General features: G+C 33.2%; 1 protein-coding gene across 1 annotated transcript; it reads left to right on the top strand.

Moving 5' to 3' along the window:
* Positions 1–952: 952 nt before the first annotated feature.
* On the top strand, positions 953–24,187 carry LOC107927589 (DNA-directed RNA polymerase III subunit 2). The gene is made up of 38 exons (XM_016858691.2): positions 953–1,131; positions 1,225–1,321; positions 1,417–1,538; positions 2,043–2,135; positions 2,313–2,385; positions 2,466–2,556; positions 2,646–2,698; positions 3,478–3,542; positions 4,195–4,300; positions 4,404–4,514; positions 5,667–5,726; positions 6,736–6,774; positions 6,948–6,998; positions 7,075–7,173; positions 8,591–8,650; positions 8,749–8,841; positions 10,031–10,135; positions 10,231–10,341; positions 10,470–10,586; positions 11,790–11,906; positions 12,725–12,805; positions 14,764–14,868; positions 14,946–15,026; positions 15,104–15,235; positions 15,328–15,372; positions 15,909–15,986; positions 16,058–16,197; positions 16,309–16,399; positions 17,512–17,636; positions 17,722–17,857; positions 17,965–18,095; positions 18,936–19,061; positions 19,153–19,208; positions 20,284–20,354; positions 21,465–21,549; positions 21,652–21,755; positions 22,290–22,418; positions 23,822–24,187. Exons 1-38 carry the CDS (start codon positions 1,088–1,090, stop codon positions 23,873–23,875), a joined length of 3,477 nt encoding a protein of 1,158 aa, XP_016714180.2. The 5' UTR covers positions 953–1,087; the 3' UTR covers positions 23,876–24,187.
* The last annotated feature ends 1,090 nt before the right edge of the window (positions 24,188–25,277 follow it).

Raw genomic sequence — 25,277 nt, 5'->3', positions numbered from 1 at the left:
AAAAGTGCTTTTGATCTTTTGGGTTTGTCGTCTGTTTCTGAGCTCGTCTTGGTTTTTGCTAAATTCGTCAGTAGTTGATAGTTTTTAACGCGAAACTATAAAACCACTAAAGTCGACAAAACAAATTTCAGTTTTCAACGTTAAACTCTAAAAAGATTTTCTGCCACAAATCAAGTAAAGTTTTGAATATTTTCTGGATAATTGCTGAAATCAGTTTTCAATACGTTTGTGTAACTCATTCAAATTCTGCTTAAAACTTCTAGGTCGAATTTGGGGTGTTACAAGAGAGAAGACATGTAGAATGTATGAGAAGAAAAAAGAAATAGAGGGTTTATGAAAGGCAAAAAATAACTCGCCCGGAAGTTGGCACAATCATTGAGCAAAACAAAAAAGAGAAAACATACGACTTGAAGAAAAAAAAGAAAAAAATTTTAAGGTTTCATTCTCAAACATATTATTTTACTTTTTATGAATATACTTTTCATCATAATGACAATTAAATGATATTTATATTTATAATAATATTAATGCTAGTTTATGATGATTATATATATTTTATTTTCTTACATAAAAAAATTAAGTAAAAATTTCAAAATTTATCTAACCCTTTCAAAATTTACTTTAACATTTTAAAATTTTTTTATTTAAAATATCACTTCCTTATCTTTCAATTTTTAAATTTAAATTTGTACTGACTGTTATAATAGATACTAATAAATAAGTTTTTTTCTTATTAATTAATGAAATTTCACTATAATTTAGACTAATTATTATTTAATTAATAAATACATATTTTTAAAAATATAAAATATATTATTTAATAAATTAAAAAAAAGGTAAATGTAAGTAGAAGTACATATGAAATGCTTTTGTATGTTATATTAGATTAAAGATTGAGGGTAAAAAAAGGCTAATAAATATAAATCCATAAAACAACCCAAAACCTTATGCTATATAAGTTTTTAAAAGGGTTTTAGTCTTTTAGTGAATGGAAACCAAAACCACCTGAAGTGGCGGTTTGTTTTCTGTATTAAGCAAAAATCAATCAAATTCCAGAAAACGCACAATATTTTCATCTATATGAAAAATGGGTCTTAAGCAAGAAGATATACTCAATAACAACTCCAAGAAGTAAGCTTTCATTTTTGTATCATTTTACGATATATAATTCGATTTTGTTTGATTTCTGTGTTTAATTTTCTTTTTCTTGGGAAAACCCACTAGCTTAAATGTTTCCGAGATACCAGTGGACAAGCAAAAGCTTGCTGCTCCAATAAAATCTGCTGTTGACAAGTTTCAACTTCTCCCTGAGTTTTTAAAGGTGATTTTTTTTAATTTGGTATTTATTTTTATGTGAAGATGTTTTCATTCTTGAACTGAATTATGGGTTTTGGGCATTTTTGTTTCTTATTATAGGTTAGAGGGTTAGTGAAGCAGCACTTGGATTCATTTAATTATTTCGTTAATACCGGAATAAAGAAGATTGTTCGTGCCAATGACCGGATTGTATCCGATATTGACCCTAGTATTTACCTCAGGTTTGAAAGCATTTTTGTTTATGTTTTGGTGATGAATGCTATAAAATATATTTTGCCATCTTGCCGATATAGGCTCTATTTAAATGCTTTTATTTTTAAAAAAGATTTTTTTTAGAAGAAGCACAATGTAATCTTTTTGAACAATTAAAAATAAATTAAAAAAAAAACGTTCTTTTGGAATGATCACATACTACTTATTTAATTTTTTGTATTTGTTAATTTCAGATGTGTTTTGGCTTAACTATTTGCTCGTTTCTAATAAAAGTTGAGGAATTTTCTTTTTAGTAACATTTGAGGGAGCAAAAAGCAAGTGGTGGGTTAGTGCTAATAACAACCACACGGAGCCTTAGCTGTTTTACTGTCATGAATTAGTTTGGTTGCCTTGTATTTTGTTCCTTGATGTTCTGGTTATGACTTACCTGTACGGGGAATTAAGTTTCCTATGGTATAATTTTGATTTTATTTTTCTGATCTAGTTCATTTGTAATTTGTGTTGCTATGCAGGTTTAAAGATGTTAGAATTGGTGAGCCCTCCATGACTGTGGATGGGATTACTGAAAAAATTAATCCCCATGCTTGCCGGTTGTCGGAAATGACGTATGTACAAATGATTTTTCCTAAATACATTAGTAATTTTCTAGGTTCAACTATTTCATATAGACATTGTAGGAGTTTGTTATTTTTGTGGTGTTATAACAACTGAAGCTTTAAAAGGAATAGTGAATGGTACATATTGTTTTGTTTTGTCTTATTAATATGCTGTTAATTTTTAAGGTATGCTGCACCGATATTGGTTAATATAGAGTACATTCAAGGGAGTCATGGGCAGAAAACTAGACTAGAAAAGGTACATCAGATGCTTCAATGATGTGTGTATGATGCAGAATGATAGATGCTTTTATGTAATACAACATCTGTTCGCCGCAGAATGATCTTGTTATTGGAAGAATGCCCATCATGTTAAGGAGTTGCTGCTGTGTGTTACAAGGAAAAGATGAAGCCGAACTTGCAAGGCTTGGTCTGTGTTCAGTAAATTCAAAATAATTGTCATTGCTTTTCTCACTTTCTTCTTGTTATAATATATATTTTTTTATTGTTTGATATTAGGTGAGTGTCCTCTTGATCCTGGAGGGTATTTTGTGATTAAAGGAACGGAGAAGGTAATTCAGACCATCTTTGTTGCATACATATCTGTTTGCTTTGTTCTTCACTTGCTTCACATGCGCACACATATGCTCGTTCACTATAACATGCTTTTAGTTTGACAGCAATTGCCATTCATAATATTCAATTAATATTCATGATGGGCCAGAAAATTGTAGTAAAGTAGCTGGTGAATCGTACATTGAATGGATAAAAATATACGACATTAGTATTATGCTAATTTTTCCAGTTCTACCTCTTTTGATGTAGTATTTAGAATGGACCCATCAGCAAGTGGTCTTGATATTTTCTCTCTGGATTGTCTGATAGGATTTTGTTTGGATGCAGTGATGATATATATGTAGTTACAAATGTAAATGTACACACTAAATCCATTTGGTATTTTTCATCCTAAGTAATTTCTTCTTTACCTTTTCATTTCAATGATTGGAAGATAACTTCAAAATTGAATAAGAATAGTACATGTAAAATTTTGTTGCTTTAAGAATAATTCATATCATGGTTCTTGGAGTTATGATTGTTTTTGTCTTTTCACTTTAAGTACTTGTTTTTCACCCAGGCTCTTTTTTATGCGCATTCCGAGTTTGATTTACCTGAAATAGACATATTGACAGCCGTATTTGTTGATACTTTTTCTTTTCGAATTCTTCTCTCGTTGGAACTGAATTTTATTTTTCTCTTCTCTTGTTAGTCTCTTGTTTTTCAAATATTTATTGTTCTGTTTCCTGATAATATCTTATCATTATAATGTCATGATTCTGCCAATGTCTTTCAGGTGATTTTAATACAGGAACAACTCTCCAAGAACAGGATAATTATTGATGCAGATAAGAAGGGAAAGTGAGTTGTTCTTTCAATTTTTTATGACTTGCTAATGATTGACTCCTCCACTTTCTTATCGTGTGCAGTACTAGAATTTCCTTGGTTCCATATATAACTCTGCTTGTAATAGTTACCGTGGGTTGTAGAAGAGTGTAAAGTAGGGGGTTAAAGTCTTGTTGTTTGTCTAGTTGGTTCTTGAAGACTTTATGTAATCTGTCATATATTTTATTACTTGCTAATGAACTTACAACAAAATCAGAGACTTTATTAGCAAATAATCAATTAAAATGGTCTAGCTTATGGTCATTTAGCATCGCTGCCTGATGGAAATGTGTTTTGAAGCTCATAGAAGGATTGGGAAGGAAACAATGACTTCTATTGATGCAATGCAATTTTAGTATGTAAAAATTTATATTGCTTTATTCTGCATAAGTGTTTATGCATTCAGTTTGGCATATAGGATGAGCAAGGTCTTGTTGTGGACTTATTGTTTCAACCTGGGGCTAATCTTTTTCTTGGCATTCTACTCGGTTGATACATCTATCTTTAGCTGTATTAGTATAGCTATCGCTTTGTTATAGTAATTTCCTTTCCTATCAATTTTCTCAGTGTTTGTATTTGTTCTAATTTATGTCAGTTCTACTTGATTATTTTTTTTCTCTGCCCCCAGTATAAATGCATCTGTGACAAGCAGTTCAGAGGCAACAAAAAGCAAAACAGTTATTCAGATGGAGAAAGAGAAGATATATTTGTTACTCAACCAATTTGTGAAAAAGGTCTTGTTGCATCTTACTTTCTCTTCTTTTCTTTTCCCCCCTGAAGAGTTATTAGTGTTGCATTACTAGACTTCAGTTTTTGCTGAGTATTGTTTTCTCACAGATCCCTATTATGGTGGTCATGAAAGCAATGGGGATGGAGAGTGATCAAGAGGTGGTGCAGATGCTTGGGAGAGATCCTCGTTTCAGTGCCCTTCTTTTACCTTCTATAGAGGTAAGCTATATGGTTAAGGGTGCGTAGTTGTTCATAATTTGTATTATTTAAAAGAATGGTAAATAGCTTCCCGAAAAGTTGTTTGCAAATAGCTTGAATGCTTATTAAAGGAATATAAGGACTTAAAAAATGTATATATTTCTTATTAAAGGGATTGTAATAGTTTGATTGATGAAGTGGAAGTTGAGGGAAGAGCACTTGAATGGTTTATCAATTTGCTGGAATGCATCAATATATAAGAGCAAATTTTATGATTGGATTACAAAAATGAAGCTAGAGATAGAAAATGACTTAGGTAAGAGTCTTGAAACTAGGATTCGATTTCTGAACTCCTATAGAGATCTTATGCAGATCATGGTGAGGTTCTTTATCCGTCTCAAGGTTTCTCAAGAAAATTGAGAAGTTTTCATGCGTTGTTACTTGGGTCTTGGGTGTTAGTGTCGGATAGGGATATGTATCTGACATGGGTACAGTTCATATTTTTTAAGATTTCCATGTATTTAGGGGGTCATTGGACAAACCCATGGTTGGATATGTGTCAAACACAGGTACTTCAACAAAAATGAATGGTCGGAGCAACATAGGTCTCAAGTCCACCCTCTACTATAAAAAGTTATGTAGTTTGTAATTATACTGAATTTAGATTTCTGAAATGAAATTCAGTTTTCCGTCATATCTCCTCTGTGTCCCATAATGTTTCATCTCTAGTATTTTTGTGTTCTTATAATCTTACACAAGCACCTCCATTCTAAAACCTGTACTTTGTACATATCTATCCCTTCTTACCCTGTCATTGAATGTCTGATATGTGTCTAATAGTTTTGGCATTCCATTAAACCCTGTTCAACTCCTATCTAGATCAGATGTTGCCTAACTTGGTAATGTGTCTACTGCTTAGCTGCGAGTTAGTGCATGCAAAATCCTCATTAACTAATTTCACAATTTTCTTTTTGTGACCCATCTTATTATTTAGTCATTAAGCATTGGCGTCATAAAAATGATCTGCATCTGGTATTTCAGTCTTGTAACATGATGTGTGCCGTCATGGTGTTGTTTAAGAGTTTTTTATGCAACGTGTTCTGGACTATTCTAGAGTTATTCTTGTCTTTGGATAGTGATGCTTTTTTAATTTATTTATTTGTTCTTTTCTAGGAATGTGCAGGTATTGGCATATATACCAAGGAACAAGCATTGGCCTACCTTGATACGAAGGTTCAGTACTCTTGCTTACTTTTGTGATAAAACTTATGAATTTAGCTTTTTATATCTAGATTTCAGTGGCCACATGGAACCTTATTTAGATGTTTATAAGTTAGTTTTACTTTAATTCTAATCTGCAGTTTTTGTTACTTTTATGCAATGTTTTAAAAGTGAAAATACTGTGAGGCCTTATCAGCTTATTGATCATGTCAGTCTTGAAGTATGAAAGGAAGTGGTGCATAAGTATTGAACTTTTACTCTTATGGCCTCTATTCTTTCATAAGGCTCCTTATTTTGCTGGCTGTTGGTAATTTACTTTTAAGGTAACAATCAAGCTTGAGCGAATCATTATGGTTGGTCCATTTGCATTAACGACTACAAGGAGTTTCTTAACTCCATGAAGGTTTCTGTAGTTTTTGAGGAGTTTCCATTTCTTTTTGTGGTGTTATTCTTTTACCCTTCTTCTCTTTATTAGGAAATCAACTAATTTATGAGTTACAATTAACTCAAACATTTATAATTGCGCTTGTTCATTGTTCAGCAGTAGTTTTAGCTGAACCTACAGGTTTTTATTTTTGAGAGCTTTCTTGTTAAAGTCAGAGCCTGTTTGAAGAGTTGATGCATCATTTAGTTTGTGGGTTTTCCCTTTTCTTTATAGTTGTTGTACGCTGTATATTGTCATTTTTGTGCCAATAATTCTGGTTGGTTCAAGTTTTCATGATGATTGCTTCCTTTTGCAGGCTAAAAGGCCTTTATATTATATTATATTATATTATATTATATTATATTCATGCTCATTGTTCAGCAGTAGTTTTAGCTGAACCTACTGGTTTAAGTTTTTTTCCAAGAGCTTTCTTGTTAAAGTTGGAGCCTGTTTGAAGAGTTGATGCATTATTTAGTTTGTGGGTTTTCCCATTTTCTATATATTCATTGTTGTTGTACAAATATAGATATCATTTTCATTTTTGTGCCAATACTCCTGATTGGTTCAAGTTTTCATGCTGATTGCTTCCTTTTGCAGGCAAAGAGGCCTTTATATGCTAGTTCGGCATCTGACCAGGTTTTTCTTACTCTTTAGTCTTTCTCTGAATAAATTCCTGTTTTTGCACATGTAGATGTGATTGAGAGCTTTTCATCAATGGCAATGAAAAAAAAAAATCTATGATTCCAGCGTTGTTTTACTAATTTATGTTAATGGGTCAATTTATCTATATTATTTTGTTTTTTTTGTAGGATGGGAGAGCTTTTTGTATTCTTCGAGATGTGTTTATTGCCAATGTTCCAGTAGGTTTTGTTTTAGTTCTCAAATGACAGTATTTTGGCATCAACAATTGTTTTACATTTAATTTTCTCCTTTTAGGTGCGCTGCAATAATTTTCGCCCTAAATGTTTGTATGTTGCGGTAATGCTGAGAAGGATGATGGAAGCAATCTTAAATAAGGATGCTATGGATGACAAGGTAGCTATTCATATAGTTGAAAATGTTCCCTTTCAGTAAATTACCCTGGAACCCTTAGGTTGAAGATATTACACTCGGTCATTAATTGGGAAAAATTATGTTCCATCATAAAGAAATACCTTTTACATTATAATATAGTCCAATCATTAGAATTCTGTAGGCTTCCGTTAGAATGATGACATGTAAAATGATGATGAAAATACCCTTGATTAATGGTAATGCAAGATGCTGAGATTAATCTAGTGGTCTGTGTGGAAATTGTTTGATAAAATTCTTCAAAGAAAACAATAGTACATTTGCCTCTACCCAAAAGTGAATGCTCTTCAATTTAAAGATCTTCAGACTTTTGGGGAAAAAAGGCCAAGCAAGGGAGAAGAAAATATTTGGTGTTTGCATCAATTGGATGAACGACTACCTGGAGACAAAAGAAATTACCCACTAGTACAACCAAACCAAAGTCCTCTCTTTACGACTGACATTGATGGAAATTCCTTCAAAACTATCTTTTGATACTGTTTGCTGGGCAGTCTTGCAATCCTCCAATTTAATATCTGTTTATGCCTTTTGATTTCAATTAAAGTTGTTCATACGGTTTCTTATATTTGTACTGTTTGACTCTGAATTCTGATATTCTTTTGCTTGAAAGTGGTGAAATTGCCTCTTTAAATCTCTTGCAAAAGTATTCTTTTGCTTGTATCCATTCAAACAACAATTTTAATTCCAGAAATGGGCATTTTAGTAATTCTAAACTCTGTTACTAATGTTAGCACAATTTCTGTGGGTTGTTAGTTTTCCGTACTCATGTACTTGAGTGAAATTACAGTCAAACCCAATGATTTTTAGGTAAATACCCTTCTCTTTTTTAGCTTTTGGCAAATGTGAAGTCACTACTAGTGTGAACTGATAGTTACCCTTATTATGTAGCTATATAACTAAGAAAGTACTCGGAAGCAATCAACAAGAACTCCATTGCTTAAATGATAGTTCATCTAGAAAAACAGCACTAGAAGCTCTATCCTATTAAACCCATGCCAATCCACTCATTTAAAACTCCAAAGATTACATTCTTAACTTTACTGCAGCTGCTTCTCAAAGTTGCTACTGTGTTTAGTCCTTCCGGTCAAAGTGCTCTATAACATTTTTCTATTCTAACCATGGTCACCCCTGAGCAAAGAGAAAGACGCCTTTAAGATAAACCAAGGTCATCCATCAGACAATTTTGCTGCAATTTATTGTTATAGTCCTTTTTCCATGTTTATCTTTCCAAGGCAAATGAGGTGTTGTGCTGTGTCATAGGTGCTAGCTATTCAGGCGTTTTAAGAGCTTGTGGAAGCATGAAAATTGATGGACATTTTACAGTCTGATATCTTCAAGCTTACTTGTGCGAGGTCTTTAAATGGTTTCCTTTATTTTGTAGGATTATGTGGGGAACAAGCGTCTTGAGCTATCAGGACAATTAATCTCTCTTCTTTTTGAGGTATTATTCATAATTCTGCTTGTTCCTCAAAACTTATTTACATTGCTATGTCGTTCTCAATGTTTTCAGCTGTAATCATTGACTTGTTAATGTAATAGGATCTATTCAAGACCACGCTTGTCCAGGTTAAGAAGTCGATTGATAGTGTCCTATCAAAGACCAGCAGATCTAGTGCATTAGACCCTTCTCAGGTAAGTGGCAAAAATAGCTACTTTCAAGGCAAGTGCTTTTGCCAATCCCAGTGTGATTTTCAAAGTTTTGGGAATTTCTTAGCTTTAAATCCTGTCTATTATCATCTCAGATTTGGAAAAGTCAATCTATTTTGTACTGGTGGTAGGTGGCTGTGGAGTTAAGGATGTGGGGAGGGTGTTAACAAGGAGAGTTGGGGTTGTGAAGAAAGATTTTTTATTGTGAAAGTATCTCCATTGAGTCACATAATTTGCTTCAGCTTAGGCTTCTGTAGATTGTTTAAAAAACTTGAACATGCTAAACATTGAATAACAGTTGAGTTATTGCCCTATTGCTAACAAAGTAACAAAGGTCTGAGCCAAGTATCAACCGGTTGAAAGTCCAACTAGTGTGACTGTATAGTTTGAATTGTAATTGGTTTCATATCTACAGCATAACGAACTGGAATCAATGCAAGCACCAACTAGCTTGGCTGTGTAGTCAGTCCTAGTTCTGTTGGTGTTTCACATTAACGACATGAAGAACTGGAATCTCACCCATGCAAATTGCCCCTCTTATTTATCCATTATTCACTATTATGAAGAGAAACATACATATTCCTTCTTCTACCTAGGAACTGCCTAGGTTTTTTATTTGACTAAAAAAATAAAATCTTGAACTCAAAAAGAGAAAGAAACTGTAAAAAGCTGGTTCTACATGTAAATACATGCAAATTGCTCCTATTATTTATGACTTATTAACTATTATGAGGTGTGTTATGAGAATAGGAGCAGATGAAGTTTTACTGAGAAGAACTTCTTGTATTTACATCTTAAAGGTAAACCAGTTTGTACAAGTTACATAAGGAAAGAAATCAAATAAGATAAAAAATAAAAATCCCTAAGATTATGCTAGAACATTTACATAATATTCTCTAACGTGAAGCATACAGAATCATTCTTCCACCAAGGGTTTAGCATTTAGGAACTCCTAGGTTCCATGAGACAGTTCTTGTTGGGTTGAAAATGTAAAAGCTTAAAAAGAAAAGAAAACAAAAACCTGTAAAAGCTCGTTCTACATATAAATATATGCTTTAATCTCCATATTCATTTTGTTTCGCACTGATTTGTTCTTTTTTCTTTTAGATCTGTTTTCCAGTTTTACATTTTAATTTCTCAATCCATTGTAACCTTTTTTTCTTTAAATTTGTAGTTTTTGCGTCGTATGGAGTTCATCACTACGGGGCTTGAAAGGACCCTTTCTACTGGAAACTTTGATATCCAGCGGTTCAGAATGCACAGAAAAGGCATGACACAGGTGTCTATCATCCTCCCAATTGGTTTTTATTTATCCATTTTTCTCCCGTATGTTCTTGGTACAATCTCAATTGATGGAAAATCTTTCACTGATAGGTCTTGGCAAGGTTGTCCTTTATTGGAACTTTGGGCTTTATGACAAAAGTCTCACCGCAGTTTGAGAAATCTCGGAAAGTAAGTGGACCGAGGGCCTTACAACCTAGTCAGGTGAGTGTGATGTCTCTGGTTTCATTCAAAATACATCAACATGGATTATTCACTAATAGTTACTTAAGTTTTTTCAGCCTGCTTATTTTTTTCTTTTCTTTTCTTTTTTTCTTTTTAATTTTCTCTAGTGGGGAATGCTTTGCCCTTGTGATACTCCAGAAGGTGAAGCTTGTGGTCTGGTTAAAAACTTGGCTCTAATGACTCATGTTACTACTGACGAGGATGAGGGTCCATTGGTTTCTTTGGTATGTACTTATTCATTTGAAATTGCTTTTGTTTGTGAAGTCATTGTCATAGTGCATAAGTCTAAAGTAAATAGTGAGGAGATATTTCCCGTTGATATCAAACAGTCTTTGGTTCTAAAATATAAAAGTTCGGTTTGCTAATGGAAATCCATTGGGTAACAAGATACTAAACTATCAAGTATTACGGGTGTTTTTAGTTTGATTCAGTTTTTAGTACTTCATCAACTCTAACCACATGGAGCCTCTATGTTCCTTAATGTGAACTTATCTATTTTCAGGGTGGTTATTTTATTTATAGTTTCATCACATTAAGTGATTTCTAATCAAAATAGAAAATACCTGCATAGCTTAAAGAAATTTGATATAAGGAAAAACAAATTTCTTTCTGAGGATCAATATGTATTTCTTGAAATAATATGAGAAAAAAATACTATGAAGTAGAGAACTTGCTTGTGTAGTATTTACCACGAGAAAAGAACCAAAAGCAATTTGATGTGTATTTTTGACTTTTTAAAACCCCACTTATGAAGTTAAATACTCCATATATAAAAGGGGAGATTTGATCAGAAAAGAACTAGAATGGTTCAAGAAGAAAGCAAAAAGAGGAAAGAAATTCAAAAGAACACCTGGATATTTAAAGGAAGAGAAGTTCACTTCAAAAGAATGAAGTAGTGGGGATCTAAATTGAGTAAAACTAAAATTAGTAATAAGTATTAATTCTTTTCACACATTTGGTTTGTTAGCTAATATTCAATCAATAGCTTGAATTAGAAAATAAACATCATGATTGTTCATACAAGGTTAATACATGGCTATCATATTGCATTTAGATCTCTTTTTTTAATTCTTTGATCAGAAAAATTCTGTATTCTTGTTGACATTTTATTTTGCAATCTAAAATTGTTTTGTTCATTTGATTTTATTATATGATTATAATTTTGAAAGATATTAAAAATTAATTAATTAATTCAATTACATAAAACATTATATTTGGTTAGATATTTTACTGCAACTTGTTTGTAACTAAATTTAGAACAAACTCAAAGAAAAGAGTTATTTTGCATCTCAAACTGAAAGGATGCAACCAATTTTTAGTCCTTATCTATTTTTTGATACTACTTATACCTTATCAATATGCCTAGTGCTATCATTATTTTGCCTATGTTTTCATTTCAAATTCATTGTATTCTTTTTCTATTACAGTGTTATTGCTTGGGTGTTGAGGACTTGGAGCTACTATCTGGAGAAGAGCTTCATACGCCAAATTCATTCCTGGTTATGTTGAACGGGCTCATTCTTGGAAAACATAGAAGGCCACAGGTGCTTCTAGTGTTCCTTTGAAGCCTAAAACAATTGATATCCAAATTTGGAGGTCACTCAATTATACTGAAATATAATTCAAAACTGGTCTAGACTGTTGGACAGATTGTTTTGCCCTTTGATGCATGGAAAAAGAAAAATGAAAAATAAGATGGTGATAAAAGGACTTCATCAGTAGAAATTTATGTATTAATATGCAAAGGCAGCTTAGTCAACTTTAATCTCAATCACTTTGCTGTCTTTTACCTATGTAATGTTTCTTTTTGTGCTTGATTTAAATATACCCTCCAAAAAGTGTTGAGATTACAAGTTCATCCTTGCTACTTTTATAAATGTATCTACTTGCATTAAATCACTGTTGTACACTAGTACATACATGTTACTGTTTTTTCATGTCCTTCCTTACATTTTTTCCCAACTAGTAACTTTGTAAGTTAATAAGGATAAATTAATGTTGTTAGTGCTTGTTTGTTTGAAATTCTGGGCCCTTCTGCTTTGGTATGATGGCATGTTTATTGCCTGACTCATTAGGACGAAATACTTGGTCGTGTCCTCATTATATGGCAGCTCTTTTTCAGGTTGGAAGGCTTCCTTTAGCATTTGATGAACTTCTCTATTTTTTCAACCCGCTTCTTGATATAAATAATATTTTCTTTTAAGCCTTTTAACAATTATCTTATATTCAGAAATTAAAAAAAATTAGGAACTTCCCTGTTGTTTTTCAATTCCTAGACATGCATATTTGTTTTGTAAAATGTATGCATATGTTTATTAACTTTGTTCCACTAGTTCAGTAATATTGTCTCCCCTTTATGTAGCATTTTGCTAATGCTCTGAGAAAGCTGCGAAGAGCTGGCAAAGTTGGCGAGTTTGTGAGCGTCTTCGTAAATGAGAAGCAGGTAAAATATTCTTCCACTTGAAAGCTATGTAACTATTTTGCATGTGATTATATACCTTTTCTTTCAGTTTGCGTAATCATGCTATCTAGTCTTAATAACCCTTACACTCATGCTAAGGTCTAGATCAGCTTGTAGATTTATCTTTGCTTTACACCAGAATTATGATTGTAGTTCATGTTTGGAATCAAAGCTGTAATGTTTGCTCGTGTGTAAAGATAGATTATTTATTTGCAATCGTCTCTGTTGGTTTTGGATCTAACAATCATCCAGTTGTGCGCTATACCCATATATTGTGTGTTTTACAAGCATGTATGGTGCAGTAAGTGTAATTAGTTGCTGATCCAACAACTAAAGAGTCATGTCCAATGTTGATCCCGTGGTTAGCTCCGTTTTCAAGGAAATGGAATATAATGTGAACATGTAAATAGGTTTGATAATTGTGTTCATTATCATATACTTCTTGGAATATCTTTGATGCAGGAGCATCTAAATTAGTTAATTATTTACTATTTTATTTTAGTTATAGGAGTATTTGTATTAAAAATTATTTCATTAAATATTTAATGAGTTATTTAAGAGTTCTAGTTTAAATAATCTACTAGAAGGTAGGATTGTTCGAGTTTTACTATAAATAAGCTGTAAAATATTTACAGCCAGATTATTATTCTTATTATTTTCTTTGATTTAATACAAAAGGTTTTCTATAACCCTAATTTTTCTAGAGTTCCATCTTGCCTATTTGCTTGTTCCGCTCTTTTATTCACTGCTGTTTTCTCCCTTAAACCACTTCAATCTTGTATAGTGAGTTATTAATTTTTGTTTTATGGGATATAGTTCTGTAACTCCCTTATCCTTCCAAAATCTGATGTAAGGGTGGGTTGAAGAGAATCCTTTGAGTTGCAGGTACTATTTTGAATATTTAGCTGAAACAAGTCTGGTTGATCTCTTTCTCACTTTAATATTGTCCCTGATAGAAGCTTCTTTATTAAATTTCTGGTCGCCTTGTCAGTTGTATTCAGATATTTGTTGGTATTCATGTGTATGTCCGTGTATTTTGTAATTTTCTAAATAAATATGTTTTAAGAGGGTTAGTTCAGGAATTTGAAATAAATGGCACCTCAATAGATGTTTAAATCCTCACCTGTCATGTGGAGTCTAATAGATAACAAATATACTGTACAAAGGGTAGAAGATAAGTACTTTTATCACATTAAATAAGTGGTGAGATTCTATTCGGAGAAACTGTGGGGTATACGGTTAATCCGACATTGACAGTTGCTCCAAAACTGGCTCCAATTTCCAAAATGAAGAAGATGAGATAAAAAGATTATTTTGGAAAAGAAGTCATGAAGCTTGACCCACATATAAACAAATTTATGGATGATTTCCTTTCCAAAGGCCAGGTTCTTCACATCATTAATTGATATGCATGCATACATCCACACATACGAATTAATGCTGAATCCCACTGAGTGCATGTTCTATTCTAATCCCTTTCAAACAGTTGTGTTGCTGTCTCCATATCTGGTTCTATTTGTTTTCTATGATCATGTTGAAATTGGACTAGAGTGCAGATGTAACTAGTGGTTTTCATCGTGCATGTCCTAATATAATCCCTTTTGAACCAGCACATTGCTGTCTCCATATTTGGTTGTATTCGTTTTCTATGATCATGTTGAAATTAGACTAGAGTGCAGATGGGACTAGTGGTTTTCATTGCTCCTGTGTACTGTATTTTTTTTCTTTTATTTTAAATTTTTACTGATCCTTGAGATTCAAATATATTGATCAGCGGTGTGTTTACATTGCTTCTGATGGTGGTATTCGTTTTCTATGATCATGTTGAAATTAGACTAGAGTGCAGATGGGACTAGTGGTTTTCATTGCTCCTGTGTACTGTATTTTTTTTCTTTTATTTTAAATTTTTACTGATGCTTGAGATCAAAAATATTGATCAGCGGTGTGTTTACATTGCTTCTGATGGTGGTCGAGTTTGTCGACCATTGGTAATAGCTGACAAGGGAATATCAAGGATCAAAGAACACCATATGAAGGAGTTGTTGGTAAGAGTTATGTTTCCTATTTATCCAAAGAGAATAATCTTGTTTGAAATTTAATTGTAAGTTTTGTGCTTATTAAGGATGGAGTGCGTACTTTTGATGACTTTTTAAGTGATGGATTGATTGAGTATCTTGACGTCAACGAGGAGAACAATGCTCTGGTTTGTTTAACCTAATGTTTTAGAGGTTGCTTCAATTTATAGATACTTTAATTTTAACAACATGGTTATCTGTTTAGATTGCTTTGTATGAGGGAGAGGCAACACCTGAAACAACCCATATTGAGATAGAGCCTTTCACAATATTAGGTGTTATTGCGGGGTTGATTCCTTATCCTCATCATAATCAATCGCCAAGAAATACCTATCAGGTTTTTTACATCACTTTCTGATATCATGAACTTGACATAGTTCTGAACTGTAACTTTGCTGTTACCCTCTCTAAATGTTTCTGTATTCGTAGTGTGCAATGGGGAAGCAAGCAATGGGAAATATTGCATATAACCAGGCAAGCCGTATTATTCAGTATTCTGTTAATATATATTTTTCTTTCTAAAAGAGTCCTTGTATTCCACTAAATATGTAATTCAGTTTCTTGAATTCAAGAAGAAATTTATGAAGGTTTTGTCAGTCTAATACAAGCATTCACTGTTTTCCATAATCTGATATTGCACTATGCAAGTTATATGCTCACGTATCATATAAACTCCACTTTTGTTTTCTGAAAAATATCTATCTTAAACTTGAGATGGGTTTTTGCCTCAAGAATTTGAGGCATAGAGTTGTTAAAAATAACGGTTACTCTCCTAATGCTGCAGTTAATGTCAAGTCTCCTTATGTGTTTGCATTTTATTTGTTGATTTCTGTCTCCTTAAAGTTCATTAAGATATTTCTGTTTTTTTTTTTGGTGACATGTCTCCCTGCTAGATATTCTAAGTTTTGTATTTCATCTTTTATGTTTGAGTTTAGCTTGAGACTTCTGTCCATATGCTTTTAGCTAAATTTTCTTTATTCCTGGCTGAGGTGGTCTCTTTTGTGCTGTAGTTGTGCCGGATGGACACATTACTTTATCTATTGGTGTATCCTCAGCGACCATTATTGACAACAAGGACAATTGAACTGGTCAGTAGTCTGCATATTGTAGTGTATGAGCACACCATTTTGTACTGTAAATTGACTGTCATGGCTTTCAGGTCGGATATGATAAGCTTGGAGCTGGTCAGAATGCAACTGTTGCAGTCATCAGTTATAGTGGTTATGACATAGAGGATGCAATTGTCATGAACAAGTCTTCTCTAGACCGTGGTTTTGGTCGTTGTATTGTCATGAAAAAGTATACAGCTTTTTCATCCTTCTGGGGGATTTTCTTATTTTTCTGATTAGAGCTTGTAATCCTGCATGGCTTAGCAATTACATATTATCTTCTGTGTTCTCTGTTGAGCAGGTCTTCTAACGTTATTCAAAAATATGAAAATGGTGCAACCGACAGAATTCTTAGGCCACAGAGAACTGGACCTGGTTCAGAGAAAATGCAGGTAATGCATTTGCTACATTTCCTGTTTGGACGAATGAACTGCCGCATTGTCAAATTACTGGTTTTTAAGCATGTCTTATGCTGCTCAAACAATTATTTGTTTGCTAAGATTACATCTTTCTCTTTTTCTGTAATTTCTCACTAGTTTTTCTGTAACTTGTGTCCCCTTCCAATATCGATCTATAGCAATCTAGAATTCTGTTGGTAGTGAAATTCCTCCTTCAGTATGGTGGATAACAAGTTGACAATTAATTTTGGAAGGCAACTTTAATAATTTCTTTTCCAAATTACCTTTCAAAAGATGACCTTCTAAAATTAGACACTTTGAATCTTTTTTCATTAAAAGAGATGGCTTGGGTAATAGAACCCTCAGGATTTTTATTTTCTTACCAAAGGGGTTTGTTAATAGTTGAAAGAGGAAGCTATATATTTTCTGCAGTCATACAGAACATAACTAGGGTTCTAGGACTGTTTCACATCTTGACTCAGAAAACAATTAGACGCGTGAATGGTCTGGTTTACTATAACTTGCTTTATATCTAAGTTACTTTAGCTCAGGTGTAAACGTTGGATGTGGATGTGTTCAACACAAGTATGTTCAACTTTTTCCGAAAATTTCCATGTATATGGTGGATCTTTAACTAGTTCAATTATATTTAAATGAGAATGCAATGCAAGTAAAGTTTTTATTGGTCTGTTAGCAACTAGTAAATAATGGACATTTGTCTTTGAGTTTTTAATGTGTTCTCCTTATGCAAAGAACACTTTCCATATTCAAAGAGAGGTAAGGCAATATTAATGCTCGATCAGTTTGAGTTTCTAATGGTGAAAATGAACTAGCTACCTCGTAATATCCTTTGGAAAGTCCCTTTTTCTTGCCTCAGGTGGATTCCTTCGCATATAAGAAGTTTAACTTTTTTCTTTTCTTTTATGCATCCCAACTCTCAAAGTAATGAGTAATCTGGAAATATAGCTCATTATTAGTAATTTTTGGAAACTTAGCAGGGTAACTTTCTCTGTGCAATCACTGTTTCTAATTTTATTAGATTTTTTTTTGGGGAAAGGGGGGGTGATGATTTCCGTCAAATTACAATTGTGAAGTTCTTTATGTAGATCTTAGATGATGATGGAATTGCTTCTCCTGGGGAGATTATTAGACCAAATGATATCCTCCTTAATAAGGAGGTCCCTATTCATACAAGAGGGACTCGCGTATCTTCAGACTCTCTTCCAGATAGGTAAGTTATTCGTTTTAATTTTTCACTAAGCCTCTTGTTGATCTTGTGCTGCTATGAAAAGTTTTTTACCAATTTCTATTTGCAGTGCCTACAAACCTGCAAGGCAATCATACAAAGGTCCTGAAGGAGAGTCTTGTGTGATGGATAGAGTTTCTCTTAGCACTGATAGGAACGGCAATCTATCAATAAAATTTTTAATACGTCATACTCGTAGACCTGAGGTAGGCAATATTGATTTGGCTTCATTATCATTTTAATATTTTTCCTCAGAAAAGCAGGTTTGACCTTGTTTTCTTTTTGTTACTCCTTTAATATGTATTTTTTTCAGCTTGGTGACAAATTTAGTAGCAGACATGGCCAGAAAGGTGTCTGTGGTATTATTATTCAACAGGAAGATTTCCCCTTTTCTGAGCGTGGCATTTGTCCTGATTTAATTATGAATCCTCATGGTTTTCCAAGGTAATAAATTTTTTGTTTGTCATAATTTTATGATTTGAATGACTAGAATCTAAGGCATTCACCCCTATCTCTAGCTCCTATTGGCTAAAAAAGACAGTTTCTTGGACTGATAAACACCTGAGAAGGCATTCACTTGTTACTATTTCTCTCTCTTTCTTTTCTCATTGAGACATGTTGTGACGCATGAACACTGTGGGTCAATTTAAGCATGATTTCCCTATCCCGCTCTACCCTAAAGGAAAATAAAAAAGGATAGGTGGTCACCTTCATAAATCACTTGTTATTTGTGAGCTCTACCTTATGATTTTGCATGTAATATATAGCATCACTGTACATGTCCAAGAAAGATGCATAAACAACCAAAATAAATGACTGTTTTTGCTTATTTGGGTCATAAGAAGAAAAGTGTTTCTGATCTTACAAAATGCGCACAAATGGGAAGGGAGATGGATCTAACAAGAGATCTGTTTTGGGGTGGAATGTGGAGAAATTAAGTGCTTGACTTTGGAGCATCAAAGAAGCACTTGTTGAATTTTGGTTTGCTTGAGGTGGTTTGTTGATTTTATGAATCTAGGCAACTCTAATTTGTTTTCTGATGCAAGTTTTGATGTCTGGTTTTTGGTTCTTCAACTATTGTCCTGGACCTCATAGTTTTTATGCATACCTCAATGAAAGAGGATATACATTTAAACAACATAAAGTAAAATGCTGCCAACACATCATAAGCTTCTTGTTCAGAATGTTATGGAATTTCATTTTATTATTGTATTATGTTGCTAGCATTGCTATCTTTCTACTTATTGCTTGATGCATGTTACTGCTCTTTTTTGTTTTTGTTAGTCGAATGACTGTAGGCAAGATGATAGAGCTTCTTGGTGGCAAAGCTGGACTTTCATGTGGTAGGTTCCATTATGGTAGTGCCTTTGGCGAGCCTAGTGGTCATGCGGATAAGGTTGAAACCATAAGGTTACTTACTACCTTCCTTTCCCTGACCCTTCCTCTATATGGTTTCATTTCTAGCATAGCAAATTTATTATATACTCTTGATCTTTGTCAGTGAAACTCTTGTCAAGCACGGTTTTTGCTACAACGGCAAGGACTTCATTTATTCAGGTTTTGCTGCTTACTATCCTTCCCCCTCTCCCCTTTTCTTGAAAGTTGAAGCCTACTGCAGCTGTCAAGATTACTAGAGTTACGTTTCCTATTTCAAATGATGCATCTGGAATATGTCTACACTATAATAAAAGAACTAGAGTTTCAAACTCATTATTTTAAGAGGTCACAAATATATTGGACGCATTGCTAGAGAATAAGTGTTAAGAAGCTTATCTTTATTGACACCCATCTTGAATGATGTGGATTAATCTGTTTCAGTATCACTGACGATTAAACTGACAGTAAGTTATGGTTCAATATCAATATGACTGAATCTATTATTGCTTACCAATATTGATGCCTGTCTGATTATGGGTGATATACACAGAAGAATAAAACAGAATTTAGGATTGAAGTAACTGGAGATTAGAGAGGGGTGTCTTGAAAATGCAACTATTTTGTTTTCTAAAACCAGGCCTTTCACCATCAAAGAATGTGAAATTCCCTTTCAATCGTCGTGCATAGGATTGCATCTAGAACAGTGATATCATTATATAATTTATATTTTAGGTCCTTCATTTGAACTTTTTGGTAACTAAAATGCACTTCCAACTCTAGTAGAATCTGAAATGATCAATTCCCGAGGATTTTTGCCTCTGAATTTAAAAGGATGGAGTAGAGGAGATAATATATCATAACCAGATGGAAATCGGAATAAAGCTATGTTACTCAAACTCGTTTGTGAGTATCAGGCAGAAGTCCTATGTGTATGTTTGAACATTTTCCAAATTTTCCATGTACTTGGAGGCTTCTTGGGGGTTCATGTCTCTATATGCTTGTTCTGATATTCGTCCAGCATGCATGTCAGTCACGGTTACTGCAAAATAGGGAGTTGGAGAACATAGGAATGAAGTGTAACTTTTACCATTAATTTTATTGTTCTCTATCGCTTTTTAACGCATCTTCCCAGATTGATTTGTGACCTTGAATAATTCATCGAGAGGCTGGAAACTTATTCTCTGTTTTAGATATTCATTATTCTGATTTAGGTTCTTAAAATGATATAATCCTGACATCTGCAAATTTTCTTAAGGTATCACTGGTTGTCCGCTGCAAGCATATATTTTTATGGGACCAATTTACTACCAGAAGTTAAAGCATATGGTCAGCTTTCATTTCTTTATTCTAATGTACATCTTTATTGAGTTAAACTTGAATCACAACAAAAAATTTTATGGTTAGTTTCTTTTGTACTCTGTACAAACTGATCGTTGGATTCAGGGACACGAGATGCATACTTTAATCTTTTTAAGGTTTCCTTTTATTTCAAGAGTCCTTGAAGGATCATATCCCTTTATCCATGAAGGATATGCGTTGGAGATAGGTACCCCAAAAAAAAAAAAAAGAAGTGTTGGAGTAACATAGGGGTTACTTAGGGCTGTTGGCATAACTGCCTTAGTTTTTGTGCTGCCATGTTTCTAGACATAATAATGTACAAAGTGCTTGGTTATATCCTAAGGATAACACTTTATGTGACACCATGTACCCCATCTACAGCTTGACTCTGTGTCCATGGAACAGCTGCCATAACTTCCATTTTTTGGTCCATTTATTCTCCCCTTTATTTCTTTCTTTGACCAAAGAATTAAATCTAAATATGAAGTTTTACGTGCCGAATTGTTCATAGTTTCCAATCAAAAAGGAGAAGAAAAGGAAACAAATTCAAGTTTTTTATACAGGAACATTTAACCTTTTCCTTAAGTTCTTGAGAAAATCTTTTATGGATTGCCAGATACTCAAGTCCATGAGTAACTGAAGCCATGGAACAGCCAACATTCCTCTCTGATTTCTTTCTCCTTCTCTTCTCCCTCTTTTTGGAAAAAAATAAGTAAGATGGATACCATTTATACCAAGCTAAGTGGTAATGTTTGAATACCATTTCAAATATCTGCTTTTGTTTTAAAGCAGTGACTTTAGTTCTGTTCTTCAAAACTAGCCTGTTCATTTTCTCTCATATCAGATATCTTCTTGCGTTTTCTATTCTTGTATTTAATGTCTATTCTAGGCAAGTGGGGGGGGGGGGTGGGGGGGTGGGGGTGGGTGCCTTGATCTCAATAGTACCTCACGAGAAGCTTTTTTTATTTTGCTATATTACTTTGATCGGTTAATGTGTTATCACGGCTAAATACATATATCATTTTATGTTTATCTAGCTTGCTTGATGGTTGTCTAATACTTGCATGTTTTCCTTTCTAAATATGATATGCCTATTAGGTCCTTGATAAAATGCATGCTAGAGGTAATGGGCCTCGAGTTATGCTTACAAGACAGCCTACAGAAGGGAGAGCCCGAAAAGGAGGTTATTTTCTTACAGTTATATTATTTTTGCTGTCATTACTTTTTACCTTAAGAAGTATTATTTGTTCTAATAAGTGTGGGCTCATGTATGTTTTCTCCACAGGGTTACGAGTAGGTGAAATGGAACGTGATTGTCTAATTGCTTATGGTGCCAGTATGTTGATTTTTGAGCGCCTGATGGTATCTAGCGATCCTTTTGAAGTCCAGGTATTTGATTATGCTTTAAGATATCAATTTTTACATGCACATACTGTTCACAATTTGTTTAGAATTCTCAAGCAGTGGAATATAAAACAATGCTGCATTGTACTGCTAAAGCAATAGCAGCAAAAATAATGCTTGAGGTATATAGTGTATATCATAATATTTTCCACACGTAATTCACTTGAGAAGTAATCCAGCATCAAATCACTCCTGGAAATGGCTATTGAAAATAGGGCCTTCTTTCTTACTTAAATTACATCTAGTCTCTTACGACCACAGGTTGCAAAGGTTTTGTGCTTTTCCCAATCAGAAAAACCTAGAGTAAATTCTCGTTGAAGTTTGCTCATATGAAACATTGTAGTTCAGTTCAAGAATAACTGTTATTTTCATATTTCTTAACATTGAATGAATCGTTACCTGTTATTTATCCACAATTTTCTGGCAATGGTGAAGTAGGGTGCTTTTGTTTTACACTTCTACTTCTGGGATATTGAGCATAATCAGCTGTGATCTGATAATAACCTTCTTTGGATACAGGTCTGCAGAAAATGTGGATTGTTAGGATACTACAGCCATAAGCTGAAAACAGGGATTTGTTCTTCATGTAAAAATGGAGATGATGTTTCAACTATGCAACTACCATACGCTTGCAAGCTTTTAATCCAGGTAGATTCGGTAAACATTTATGTTATACAGATGATGTGTTTGAATTATCTGTGACAGTATTGCACTAGGACCTGATCAAATAAAATATACAATTTCACTTAAAATTGGATGCTTATTGAAATTTGATTTTTAAATTAATACTCACTTGGTTCTAATAAAATAGTCAACTTTTCACTTTTGTTGGTCGAAAATTTTGAACTTTGACTCATCATTTGAAATTTATTACTGATAACATCTAAAAGAAAATAGTTTCAACACTTTGAATTAAATAGCTTTTAGATATATGTTTTTTAAATTTTAATTAATTAAAATATTTCATATAAAATTTCAGTTAAAAGTTTAAAAATTGTGTAAAGAAAGTTAACTGTGACATTTTAATTTGGACATAGGAGTATTAATTAGGCCTCTAATGTAATTGTTTTCCAAGAATCACCATTCCTATACTGCATATTGATTCTTACGGTTTAGCATGGGACTTGTTAGTCCCACTCCTACCGAGCACTTGTAGTTGAAAGGTGTGTATTTCGTCTGTCACTTGGACTCTGATATAAGTGTCTGATATAAGTGTCACATACGGGTATGTGCTGGTTTTTGTATGTTCAACTTTTTCAAAGTTTTTTCATGGTATTTGGAGGGCCTTAGGAGGGTGTCATATGCCTTTATCCATATCCAGATATGCCTTGGAAATGGGGTATTTAAAAGAAGATAAAAGAGTTAGAGGAACATAGTATCTCCTCCTTCTGTCTCGGTTAAATAGGTAGATAGCTCATTACTTTACCAACAATTCCCTTTTCCTTGTTCATAGTAGAAGTTACAACGCACCTGACCTGTCATTGTCCATGTTATTTCCTATTTTCTAAAAACATCGTAATACAAAAGGCTTCAGATTCAAGTCCTCAACCAAAAAGGATGGAAAAAGAAAAGTTAAATGACTTGTGTGTACTTAAGATTTCTGCCCTATATTTTAAAAGAACACTGTTTCTATCGAGTTTGAAATCACAGTCTCCAAATTCTCCTCTCCATTTTCTCTCTGTTTATTTTACAGTTTCCCGTTCCATGTTCAGTGCCTTAGTTTTGAACTTTAGTAGCGATTGTATGAAGTTTCAGGTATTTGGATAACGAGCTGGTTTTCTTAAGTTTGTTGTTTGCTCTGGTTATTCGAGGTGCTGTAATATATTCATGACTTAGCTAAATTTCATTAGTAAAGCTTATCAAAACTGCATATGCTTCTTGGATATAAAAGCTTTTAGTTTACTTTACTTGTATGCCTTCTGGTTTTTCATTCATATTCGGTTCAATGGCCATTGAATGCTTTGTTCCTTGCCTACATTTTTATGCATTCATCAGTTCTTTGTTTTGACTTTTGTCGTTAACATTCTTCCCATTTCATGGCATTCTACCAGGAACTCCAGTCAATGAATATCGTTCCACGTTTGAAATTAGCAGAGGCGAATTAATGGTATGTTCAGATGATTTTGTGTTGGTGTATCATCTGAAAATTTGGTAGCTATACAGCAGATGGTTGGAATGTTTTTGGGAGGAAGAATTCTGCACCTTACCGATATGCTCAGCATCAAGTCTGTAGAAATTGTGGGGAAGTGTTAGAAATGGATTCTCCATGCATGTCACTACTATTTTCTTTTTTATTTTTACTGAAATCTTAGCTTGTGCTGTATGTAACTCCTCCCAAGCTAATGTGATTTTGTATTATTTACTTAAAGTGGTTTACAAATATAATCATTTTATTATTATTATTAGTAGTTTCTTAATTCAAATTTCATTATTCTTTAGTCTCGACCAGATTTGTTTATTCTTATCTACCATAGAAAGTAAAAAGAAAAAAAAGAAGTTAAAATACATTTCTCTATACATAAATGATTTTGTAATATTGTGCTAATTAATATTAGAATTATGATATAATTATGCAAGATGTCATAGTTATTCACACTACCCTTCAAGTTGGTGAATGGATATTTTCCATCCCAAGCTTGCTAATAATATCTTCAAACCCAGTGCCTGTCAGTCCTTTTCTGAGTACGTATGCCAATTGATCCTTGGTTGAAACGAATGGGGTGCATATCAGGCCACAGTGCAGACTCTCCTTGATAAAATGTCTGTTATATTTCAAAATTCGGTTTAATAGATTCAAGTTAGTGAATCGGGTATTTGATCTGGATTTCAGAATTAATTTCAAAATTGTAGCCTAAAATTCGGTTCGGAAAAATGAAATTAGGAGGCCGGGAATCATTTTTCTTAAAATGGGTTTTAGAAGTAAATTCAGTTTTAAAATGGGTTCATTCGAGTCTTTCAGAATCTTACTTGAATGAAGCGCAATTGCTTTAACTTTTTCCTTCCCATCCCTACTATTGTTGTTTTCTATGTTGCTTGGAATGTTTGTACCAATTTACCTGTGGATATCACTCTACATGCTCATCATCTAGTTCATTTGGTCATTTAACTCAATCAATGGTTCACTTAGATTGTGTAACATTCTCAAAACCCCCTTGGTTGTAAATAATGAAATAAAATCTTAGCGAAATAAGGTATAAGATTAAAGAAAATGCAAGTTGCAATTTATCAAAACATAGTTAAATCAAGAAGCATGACATGATGTATTAAGGAAGGGACTAAATCGTAAATATGTGAAAAGTTTTTGGCTCAAGTGTAAATATTCAAAATTTAGGGATCAAAATGTAAAAATGAGAAATTTGAAGGACCAAAAGTGAAAATAATATAATTTACTAAGATGTGGAATTGACATGCAAGGACCAAATTAAATAGGCGAAGAATTATGAGGGACTAAATCATAATTTTATCAAATTAAATGATGATTCAAGGATGAAATTTTGAAAGATCATA

The sequence above is a fragment of the Gossypium hirsutum genome, chromosome D04 (assembly GCF_007990345.1).
Source record: "Gossypium hirsutum isolate 1008001.06 chromosome D04, Gossypium_hirsutum_v2.1, whole genome shotgun sequence".
Classification (NCBI taxonomy): Eukaryota; Viridiplantae; Streptophyta; class Magnoliopsida; order Malvales; family Malvaceae; genus Gossypium; species Gossypium hirsutum.
The sequence above is the reverse complement of the archived record's forward strand: the minus strand, read 5'-3'. Positions and strand labels throughout refer to the sequence as shown.

Bases quoted from the DNA above. Each gene is read 5' to 3' on its own strand.
- LOC107927589 (XM_016858691.2), top strand. From the start codon at position 1,088: ATGGGTCTTAAGCAAGAAGATATACTCAATAACAACTCCAAGAA. The intron at 10,587-11,789 runs GTATGTACTTAT...TTTCTATTACAG, and splicing joins AGGGTCCATTGGTTTCTTTG to TGTTATTGCTTGGGTGTTGA. The intron at 15,373-15,908 runs GCAAGCCGTATT...TTTGTGCTGTAG, and splicing joins GAAATATTGCATATAACCAG to TTGTGCCGGATGGACACATT.